The sequence below is a fragment of the Eschscholzia californica genome, unplaced genomic scaffold (assembly GCF_041429995.1).
Source record: "Eschscholzia californica isolate CP2 unplaced genomic scaffold, dmEscCali1.0.p SCAF_3, whole genome shotgun sequence".
NCBI classification, from domain to species: domain Eukaryota; kingdom Viridiplantae; phylum Streptophyta; class Magnoliopsida; order Ranunculales; family Papaveraceae; genus Eschscholzia; species Eschscholzia californica.
In genome coordinates this window covers 48,069,195-48,080,327 of record NW_028238420.1, presented here as the reverse complement: position 1 = coordinate 48,080,327, position 11,133 = coordinate 48,069,195, and the positions used below count along the sequence as shown (strand labels likewise).

Genomic DNA, 11,133 nt, shown 5'->3' with positions numbered 1-11,133 from the left:
ACAAAGTTGTTTTATCTTCCAATTCCATGTCACAAAATTTTGTAGATGTTTTAAATCTTTCTATGCCATTTTCATGGCCAGAGAGAGATAAAGAGCGCAGCAGAGACATTGAGAGAGGGAGAGAGAGAGAGAGATGATGATGATGATGATGAGAGAAGGAGAAAGAGAGAGGGAAAGAGAAAGATAAAAGATTTGAAGAAAAAAAATTAATGGTGGTGACGGCCGGAGTTGGTGATCAGAAGATGAGATAGGTAAAAAAGATTTGGAAAAAAAATAAAGGTCGCCGGTAATAGCAGTTTGTCGGTGACCTTTACCAACATGGGGAGGAGATGGTAAACTAAAATCCTTTCTCTTCACCAACTAGAGGATAAATTGCTCAACTATAGTGGACCAAATTTTACAAGGTCTTAGTACACTGGAAAATAGAGCAAAAATAAAAGTCGGTCATCTTTAGGAGGCTATTTTGGTGAGCATATTATCTTTAGGGGGAACTTTAATGAGCTATCATCTTAGGGGGGGCAATATGGAATAACACTTTCATGAAGCTATTCATTGTTCACATCTGACCAACCGTCCCTGTTCTGAATTTCCTATTAACTCACTTCTGGGTTCTACCTAGTCCCAAGACTCAAAATTCAACCAAGGAGTAATCTTCTAGACCCCAGGATTCTCGACTGTAGGATTCAGAGAAAGGTAATTTTTTTTTTTTTGTTGAAATCGGAGAAAGGTACTCAACCACTTATACGAGGCACAAGTACTCCAAATTTTCATCCTCGTAAATTTGTTATATAACAATTCACATATAAGACACCTTTTTCTGCTACATTATTATTTGGCTCTAATAATCTTCCAATATTGTTGGGGATACAGGTGAATCAAATTTTGCCCCAATTAATTTAGAAGACAACCTGCTTATCTTTTATCTCCTCGTCATCATCACCATCGACACCATTTGGGACCGACACCAAGGACAACCTCACCACCACTATTTCTTTTAACTCTATTCCTTTCCTTCTCTCTACTCAAACTATGTCTCTTTCTATTCCGACACAAGAAAGGATCCCTTCGCTATAATCCTCTCATCTTACAAGAGAAGTGCCGCAACAAAGAGATAAAGCACATAGAGAAATAACGTGGGTGGTCGTGTTAAATGGAGGTGGTTATGACCAATGGTGATAGGATAGTTGAATTAAAATTTTGTGGGGTTGACGACAATCGTATTGGTGATGCCGAAAGCGGTTGTGTTTAGATGACGATTGACAAAAAGCTAACATATTTATTTTTGGACTGCAAAACTAAGTTTCTTTCTAAATTAATTAGAGATTGCAACAAAAAAAAAAAGAAAAAAAGTTAATTAGGGTGAAAGAAAATAATAATATGGGTTGTATAGGAGGGATAAAGGCGCCTTATGGATGGTGGTCCCCTGTGAAGCTGAGATCCGAGGACGCATAAAAAGGGGTGGGGATAGATAGATACAGTTAGCAAGGAATCTTTGTCGGAAGGGGTAGACTGGAGAGTACTGGACTGACAATTCACTCGTGCTAACTTCTTATTCCCTTAACCCTAGTTTTCTTCTAGAAGACTAGGGGACCACCAACAAATCAAAACACTACTTACTATTTATGTTGAAAAAAAGAACACTACTACTAGGTTACTAACAAGCCCGATGATGATCGGTCTGTTGGGTCGTGAGAGTAGATAGAAGAGGTTATGTTGCTTAATCTTCGGACTAGCTACTAACTTTCTCGATTCCTCTTTCATCGACATAACTCACACTTGCTCTCTCTTTCAACTTTTCTTTTACCATAGACAACAAAAAATAAAACGTGGGGCAAAATTTTGCAAAAAAATTTAGCTGAGGAAATGTTCTTTTTTCGTATTATGTTAGTTTAAATATTTCTTCAGAAGTTTAGGAAGTGTTGTCTTGATTTTTATGCGTTAATGTTCGAAGAAAGTAACTCTGATTAGTCGATTTTCATAAAAAAACAAACCGTTTTCATTGGTGGATGGGTATTTGGTAGCATCAAAACCGCTCGTTTTGAGAGTTTGGATGGTAACTAAACCGTTCGGCCTGTACATTTTCAGTAAATTTTGGCTTAACTTTTCCGGCTCCCTTATCACTCTTGTTATTATAAAAGGAATAACAACTATTTTCAGTAACGACCGTACAAATCTATGGTCTCTAAAAAAAAGTTCGCCATGCCAATTGATTATTGTAACAAGCACAACGGCTACTTTCTATAATTACAATCTCCTTAACGTGTTTTAATTGTAGTATTTATTTTGAGAAAGAAAAAGCTTCGTACGAAGTATGTTTCCGTTATGATAGTAATAAATACTAGCATATATTAATATTGTGAAATAATTTTACATCAGGAGGAGACGAAGTTTGGATCCTGTATCCTTAGATTAAACATTATTTCCTAATAACACGTTCTACGGTTGTGAATTTATGCCAAAGCAATCAATATTTAGCTACCCTAAAGAATGGTATACACACTCTTTAACTTAAACATGGTGGTATTCCTACTTCACGTGCATCGTTGCGGGGCTTACTTTACTTATACTCTAGTTCAGAATTAGTAGTAAGTCACACTCTGACTGTACATATACTTTATTTATAATTTTCAAAATCTCCTAATATCTCGTATAAACTAATTAATGTCCTACAAACTTATTACTTGTCACATAAAAACAAACCCCAAAGGGCCAAAAGACAAATGCCCACAGTAAATCTGAATTTTGAAGTTTAAAAGATTATGATGTTAAACACAATAAAAGTATTAAACAGAAAAAGAACACAATAAAAGTAACTAGAGAACATAAAATAATCTTTTAACTAGTCACACAAACTTGGCCAAAGATGAACTAGGAATATCACAAATGTTGGAGAAAGTAAGAGATACTGGGTATCACAATAAATGGATAAGACTTGACAACAACTAGTAGTCCAGTTGGTAGTACATATATTCCGCAATATTAGATCTTTTGGAAGAGCAAATCCAAGATTTATTAAACTTGAATATAAGTAAAGTACTTAGATGGACTTTTCGTCAATCGTTTAAAAGGGGTTTAACACAGTAATTTAATCAGACTTTCAACCCAATTTTGTAAGAGTTTATCGTATTTATTACATTGTATTGATATACCAATACCTTTGAAATGACCACCGAAGTTATCATCAAAATAAATGCACAAGTCCTTATGTCGTGATGCTATGGCGCCCGACCTGTTTCTCCACTGAATCAATGTCGGATGAGGGGGATAGTAAGAGAAAGTGTCATTTTCCTAAGACTTTAGACCTAACCTAGACTTAAAACAAACAAAGAATTAGAGTCTCGGTCCAAATGAGTTTTGACCGTTTGACTGAAAACCCTTTTGTTTTGTTGTGTGGTGCTAAAAGCGTATCTAATGGCTTTGTGGGCGCCGTCGCCGGCAGCCCCCACCTTGACGTCCTCTTTTAAGGACATCAGCAGCCGCCTTTCTCTCTCTCTCTCTCTCTAAAAACATAGTCTCGAAAACTGGATTCACCATTTGGAATCCATGATCTAATTGACGAAACTAGCCCTTAATTATCTTCCAGAAATCCAAGTGAAACTAATCACTGTAAACCCTAGACAAACTCCATTAACAAAACAACTACTAATTAATTAGGCTAAACGAGCCAGATCGCATTATCAACGAGTAAACTCGTCCGATGAATCAGAATCGGTCAAGATTGTAAGCCAGATCGGCTTTATATTAAAACGATCCATCAACTCTGAAAGTATAAGCAAAACAAAAAAAAAGGACACAGTATCACAAACAACAAACATAGTTCATTTAGAATTTCAGATCAAACATAGTTCATTAGGATCAAAAGGACAGTATTATTATGGTGTTTATGCAAATCAAAAGGACAGTATTATTATGAAAACCCTAGAAAATGATATTCAGACTTGAGGAGAAGGAGGGGGTGGTGGGTGATTAAGATCGAGAGAAGAGAAACGTTCATTCATCATCTTAAGCCTCTTCATTCTCTGATGTTCAATCACAAGTTCTTCTTCTTCATCAACAGATAGATATTCCAAATCTGTTCCGAAGTTGGTTTTAGCTTTACGTCCACGAAACTCAATCGCCATACGATCATAAGCTAAAGCTGCTTCCTCAGCGCTATCAAAAGTACCCAGCCATCTTCTTGTTCCCTGAATCGGATCCCTAATCTCCGCAGCATAACGTCCCCACGGACGCTTCCTTACTCCTCTATACCTGATTGGTGGCCTTGGAGGCGCTTGGGGTCGAACCGCCGCCGCCGCTGGACGCGCTGGACGCGCTGGTGGTGGAACCACCGCCGCAGGACGCGCTGGTGGTGGAACCACCGCCGCTGGACGCGATGGTGGTGGAACAGCCGCCGCCGCCGCAACAACAACATTGACCTGACGGTCATTGTTTTCTCCTCCGCTACTGAAAGCACGTTTGCGACTGGGATGGATCGCATCCGCCGTCATTTGATCGCCCTCGAGCATGATGAACAACAGTGGGGTGGGGGTGAGAGATGAGTTTTTGTTTTAGAGAGAGAGAGAGGGAGGGTATTTATAGGTTTAACAAGAAGGCTAGCTTGGAGAAAAACCGACAGCTGGGGCGGTATTTCCTATGTTTATTTTAGTGGTTTTTGTTATTTCTCCAATTTTAAGAGGGGTTTCTGGTAATTTAATAAGTACTGTGGGTAATATCAGATGGATTTATGCAAACGTGCAATATCTATAGGATTTTTTTTTTGTTTTTTGAAATCTCTATAGGATTGTGTTTCTTTTAAGAACTATAGGATTGCATACTACCAAGCATTTATAGATAATCTACTTGTAAATCTTGTCTTAATATGGCTGGAGAACTAGAATCCCATACTAGAACTAGAAAACAACCCTAATATATTGGGACTTCTGGTTATATTGAGTTTCAAATTGCGTAGAACGTTTGAGTGTGAACGGAAAAATTTATAATGCGAAGATTAGTTAGACAAAATATGGTATAACGGGTTTTGTTTCGTTGTTTAATTAATTGAAGTTCATTTTTATTGTAACTAGATTATATTCTTGTGCGACAACTACGAGTAAAAATCTAGTCACGTGTTGAAAGTCGTTAATGATCACAAGATTTTCTTGTTGACAACTTTTTATAGAATGTAGCGAGCTTTTATTGGAGTCGGAAAGCAAAATGTCTTTGACCCAAACAAAGAGATTAGCCATAGAAGTGTTTGGCCACTCTAGAAAGTTGTGGGTGGCATACAACCTGATTTTCGCCTTGTGTAAGATAATTTATTGTTGTAACACTCATTGGTCCTGATTAACCATTAACCACGAACGTTATATGATTAACCACGAACGTTAGAGCATAAATATTGCAGAATCACCTTTTAATGGATATAACTCCACAAGAACCACTTGATTGGGCGGCACCGGCATATATTGTCGTTCTCTTTATGTATACAAAAATCTTTTAACGAGAATAACAAATTATTTCCACTACAAAAATCTTTTAACGAGAATAATAAATTATTTCCACTTTAAACAACAGAAAATATCGACCTACAAAAATTAGGGTTTTCATTCATTCATCACTATCAGTCTTGCATAAATAAGAGAGTACAAGTTACATTAAAGGTTCTCACAACATCAATAGATAAGGTGTATCGAAAGTTTGAAACTAAAACAGAATTTCATACCCAAGCTTGGAGAAAAGTAACAAGAAGTTAAAGGCGCCGTTTCGATGGTTCTAAGATCGAATCCTTTCTCTAACAAGTTCTCTAGTTCCTCGACGCAGAATATGAAGGGTGAGGGGTTTGTGTTGGACTTCCACTTACATTTGTTCTTACTTCTATACCTTCCTTTAACAAGTGTTCTTTCACCGTTCGCATTGGAACCTGCAACCCCGAAAAAAAATATCAGTTCCTTTCTTATTTGATCTCTTTATTTCGATTTCAACGTTTTAAAGATGAAATTAATACCTCCTTCCTGTGAAATATTCCAGCAGCAAGAGCTGCTGAAGCGTTTGTTTTCTCAAAAACTTCGGAGAAGTGTTCTGGTTTACCAGCACCGCTACTTGCTATTACAGGGACAGAGACGGCATCTGATATCTGCTTTATTAGGTCTATGTCAAACCCTTTTCCTTGACCTGCCATTAAAAACCAAGATGACTTTTTTCGATCTAGAGAAATATAATCTAAAAAAGGAATGGTTTGAGCTAAATCAATGAAATAGAAAATGAGGTCATTAAGTTTCGAAATGTTAGAAAGTTTAACGGAGATCCTCGGAAATTGGAAATATCCTAACTAATGAGCTCGAACTATAAGAAACAGATGGAAAAAATGGAAGAGTTGTACCATCACAGTCGATGCAATTTAGCAGTATTTCCCCTGCTCCAAGATCTTCAACGGCTTTCGCAAGCTCATACGCGCCAATAGGCCGGCCTTCTCTTCCTCCATTGATCTACTTGTGCAGAAATAATTGAACCGAAAATGTCGAGGTTTCATGTGAGATAGGAATTTAAATATGAACTATTGCAAGTGAAAGACAAAGCTATATTCTTCAAAATCTATAGGTTTCCACTTCCGGAGAACGTTATTTGCAGAATCTATAGTGGTGGCATTATAAGATTTAATCTTACCGTGCACTGATACCAGGCGTATTCCTCTCCATTTGGACCTGAAACACGTATGCACTGTTTAAACGGAACTTTTTTCCTTACTTTAAAAAGATAATCAGTTTAATGCTTATACCTGGAATGGTAACTTTGACAGTTTTGAACTCTACATCTTCAGGACTTTTGAGGTAAACTCTACGTGGATCAATACTTACAACCACTGCCTAAGAAACAAAAGCTAAATCAACACATCGTGCAAGAAAGGATGAAATACAAAAAGAATGTGGCAATGAGAAAAAAGAGGTTGGAAAGTTGGAAGGTCAAATTATGTTACCTGATTTCCATAAACACGAGATATCTGTTCCAAGCTGCTCTTTCCGGTCTTCACCTAAACAAATTTCACGAACTTCGGTCAAAAGACGGAATAACAGTATCACACAGGGAAGAGCTAAGAAATTTTGAAGCTTACTCCAGTTTTTAAATATTCTTCAGCAGCATAAACTGCATCACTTCCGATGGATATCTTATCTGCACCAGATCTGAAATATTCTGACGCAACTTCCAAACTAGTATAGTGCCTGAAAAGAATCGAAAACTAACTAACTGAATTACTCTGCTACTCATAAGCGTTTGAACAATAATTAAATTAGAAAGTAATACTTTAGATTAAGGATATTTACTCAAGAGAATGAAAGTAGCAGAAAACTTGATAGACATTCAAAAAATTTCAGTGTAACTGGCTCGAAAAGATGCGGAAGAGTACAATACCTGCCATTGCCATCAGTGAAGTCTCTAATGCCACCACCTACTGTGAGTGGTACAAAGACATTTTCTGATGTCAAGCGCAATACCTAAGTTGGTTATCGAACATGTATATAAGAATAAGCCAAAAAAAGGAATTTTTAGTAAGACCTACAATTTCTTTTTCCCTTGAAGACTGGAATGATTAAAAATTGAATCTAGTTCACAGACCTTCAACATAGGTAAATCGCCTAGAGGGAAGTCACGGAAACCTGTTATATTCAAAAAACTGACCTGCAAGTTGACTTGGTTAGGTAAGTAGTTCCTCTAGAATCGAATAATAATTGTGTTATCTGAGAACTAAAAAACGTCTTACTTCATCAGCTCCATCTTTGTAGTATTCTCTAGCAAGCTCCACAGGTTTACCAAGATTTCTCACCTATAAATTGTTACAAACTAGAATCACCTCACTGGCATACTGCAAATTATAACTTGAAGGTAACGTACATAAAAGGAGGACAATTCACGTTGAAGATGTCATGATGCATCGAAATCCATCATAAAGTAGTAATAGAAATAAAAAGAATGGACTGACAGGTTCCACTTCATAAGAACATAGGGTACACTAAAAAACAAGCCAAACCTTAGGTTGGAATTCCGGAGAAGAAGAAGAAATACAGCATAATAATGAGAAGGTAATGTCAAAAGCAAATTAGGTATTTAGTTTCATAATCTAGATACAGCATGAAATAGTTAACGGACCTCGTTCTCTTTAGTATGCTCTCTCACGTCATATTGATCTCCTTTGGTTACTACCAGGTCTCCTTTATCATTTGCCCTCACATCAAGACATGCAATTACCTGAAGTAATGAATTGGTAAAATGTGACATCAATATATGCAATAATCTGGGATCGTTTACATGAAAAACTAGCAAAAACTTGGTGAATACTGCAGCAAGTAGACCAAGTAGAAATGCAAGAAATATATCAATTGTAGGTTCAAGAAATCTTACTCTTTTGGCGAGTCTCGAAGCCTTACCATGAGTTGGTCTCTGTATTTCCATGAAACTTTTAGAAACTATAATCTAGAGAAACAAACGCAGTCCAAATGTATATGTAAAATACAACGCATGTCTGAAGAATTTATAGCTTACCTTTGCAACGAGAGACTTTGAATCCAAAAACCTTTTCAATATAGAAAGACCTACATCTGAAATATGCATCTACGTAAGATATAAGTGTTACTATTTCCACCGAAAGATCCATAAGAACAGTTTGAACAACAATCAAGTGTTTTTTTAGCAACGGTGCAAAGCCCCAACTAAAAGAAAAAGGTCATAGTAGAAATCAGAGAAAGGGTTTCTTGCCTCCACTCTTCTCTGGATGAAACTGGACTGCATGTACATTTCCTCTTTTTATAGATGAGATGAAATCTTCACCATAATTGCAAGTTGATGATATCCACTCTTTGTTAGCATTTGACTGCATATACATACATCACTAACGTCAAACTGACGAAGTAGAAACTCCGTTAAAAGCTTAGAACTTCAGCTAAAGATTAAAGACAAATAAAATGTCCCAATCTAAGAGAAAAAGTATACAAATTTAAATTCAGCAAACTACTAAAACTCCTAGTTGTCCGGGATCCTCGTATCAAACCAAGTTGAAGTAAATAATTTTGGCAGCTTGAGAAGCATACCGGTACTGCACGGTATGAGTGTACAAAATAGACATGCTGGCCGTCTACATCATCCAAAATTCCGGAGTTTGTTGTGGTCTTCAGCGCATTCCAACCAATATGAGGTACTCTTAACCCACTGGATGAGTCGAAACGTCCAATGACACCAGGTATCAAACCGAGACCTTTCACTGAGAAGAATTAAAACAGATTTAGCATTTTACCTCAAAAAGGCAAAAAGCAGGAAAGTTACAACGTAATGAAACTAACTCCTGAATATTTGGCCCTTTATGCTTTCATGCTAACATATCAATGGCACCTTGATGGATTGATGTTTAATGGTATCAGTACCATTCTTTAACATCATAAATCAACTGACATCAATAAACTTAAAGAATAAGGAGTTTTAAGTTGTGCAAACATTAATTAGATTTCGAGGTCTTAAATGAGGTTTTCGCCTTGGTGCAGCCTTGAGGCTAAACATCTCCTTATTAAATCAAATCCCAGAAGCTGTATATCGTTTTTAACATTGTTAGTACATGAAAATAAAATTTATTTAGTCTAGAACCCTTCTTGGTAAGCGAGTGCAGCTGAAAATATCCAATAAATAAAATGCTTCCCTACTAAGCAGACAACCACAAATCAAGATATCGAGACGATAAGAAGACTGAGAAAAATCCACATGCTACTAGTTTCTACTGAACATGCACGCAGCTGCCAAAGACCGTAACAGTGGGACAATCGAGTTAAAATATATGATTATCGTTACGGCATAATCCACACCGAAAAGAAACAATATATAAGAAGAGTAAGATAAGAAGAAAATATGTTTCAATTGTTAACCTGGCCCATTCTCCTCACTGGATTCGAAAAGCAGCTGAAGTCCAAGACAAATGCCTAAAAAAGGTCGATCCTTTTCTATGTACCTACAAAGTGCTTCACCCAGCCTGAAAACATACATAGCAGAAGAAACTATGAGCCCCTAATCACTGGCTACAATACAAAGTCTAAATCAAACAAAAACAACTAATCCTTCACTTCTTTTACTTCCAAGTGAAACTAGGCTATGAAACGGCTTACCCATTTCGATTCAGGACGTCCATTGCAGGAGCGAAGGCCCCAACACCAGGAAAAATAAGGCGCTCGGCATTCATAATATCTTCAGGTGTTTGCACCTATCCACAAAAACTCGAAATGTATGAATTCCAAAGTTTCATCAAAAGAAATGTAATTGGTAGCTTATTTCATTTACCCAGGTTTGGTTAACTACAAAATTGCTATATTACCCAATTGCATTTCAAAAATTGTGACTTGATAGTTCTAAATTTGTACATATTGACTGAATAATCACTTAAAGTGCGATTTGTATTTGCCAAAATTGAAAATTACAGATAACACTAGATTAACTAATGAAACCTCAATTAAGCTATCAATTGAAGTAAGAAATCAATTTTTTCAATTATCTAAAAGCTTACATCTTTAATTTCGTGACCAAGAAATCGAATTGCATTCCTGACACTTCGAACATTTCCGGCACCATAATCCAATAGCGTGACCACTGAAACAATCCAACAGATAAATAAGAAGAATTTTGAAATAATACAAACATCGAGAAAAGGAAGAGAGGGAGAGAGAGAGTAACCGGAATCTTTGGAGCCGGTGGCGGAAGTACGAACTGAGAAGTTTTTGGATTTGAGGTTAAGACGAGTCCTTCTAGGGTTTTGGTGGTGGCGGGAAGAGAGGATAGGAGCAGAAGGAGAAGATGATCGAAGTAGAGCGGCCTCCATTTTTTTTCTCAAGAGTTCTCAACTGAGTGAATTTTTCCCACTTCTTTCGACTTTCAATCCCGTAAATGCTGTTCGGGTGCTTTGGGTCCGGATGTAGGGCGTAAGCGCTTCCTGAAAATGCTATTCGCGCCCCCTTATTAGCTCTCCCTACACTCCCGAACCATTTTTTCTTCTCCCAATTTTGTTTTGATTTTTTCTCAAAATATTCATTAAAACTCTTAGATTCCTTGTTGATTTTTTCTCAAAATATTCATTAAATCTCTTAGATTTCTTCGTATTCTTTTGATTGATATCATCTAAAGTTTGTT

At 36.9% G+C, this 11,133-nt stretch overlaps 1 protein-coding gene across 1 annotated transcript; it reads right to left on the bottom strand.

Annotated features, from left to right (window-relative positions):
• Positions 1–5,559: 5,559 nt before the first annotated feature.
• Positions 5,560–11,133, bottom strand: AT-HF (HIS HF). Its single transcript, XM_086666848.1, has 19 exons — positions 10,681–11,133; positions 10,514–10,596; positions 10,119–10,213; positions 9,882–9,985; positions 9,060–9,229; positions 8,728–8,842; positions 8,515–8,570; positions 8,374–8,412; positions 8,122–8,220; positions 7,736–7,798; positions 7,591–7,653; positions 7,387–7,469; positions 7,088–7,196; positions 6,953–7,006; positions 6,755–6,842; positions 6,643–6,680; positions 6,359–6,464; positions 5,984–6,150; positions 5,560–5,899 (listed from the first exon to the last, which is right to left on the bottom strand). Exons 1-19 carry the CDS (start codon positions 10,823–10,825, stop codon positions 5,783–5,785), a joined length of 1,794 nt encoding a protein of 597 aa, XP_086522974.1. The 5' UTR covers positions 10,826–11,133; the 3' UTR covers positions 5,560–5,782.

Coding starts and splice junctions, on each gene's coding strand:
- AT-HF (XM_086666848.1), bottom strand. CDS start 10,825: ATGGAGGCCGCTCTACTTCGATCATCTTCTCCTTCTGCTCCTATCCTC. Junction 8,571..8,727: donor TCATCCAGAGAAGAGTGGAG/GCAAGAAACCCT, acceptor TGCATATTTCAG/ATGTAGGTCTTTCTATATTG. Junction 6,151..6,358: donor AAATTGCATCGACTGTGATG/GTACAACTCTTC, acceptor TTTTAATGGCAG/GTCAAGGAAAAGGGTTTGAC.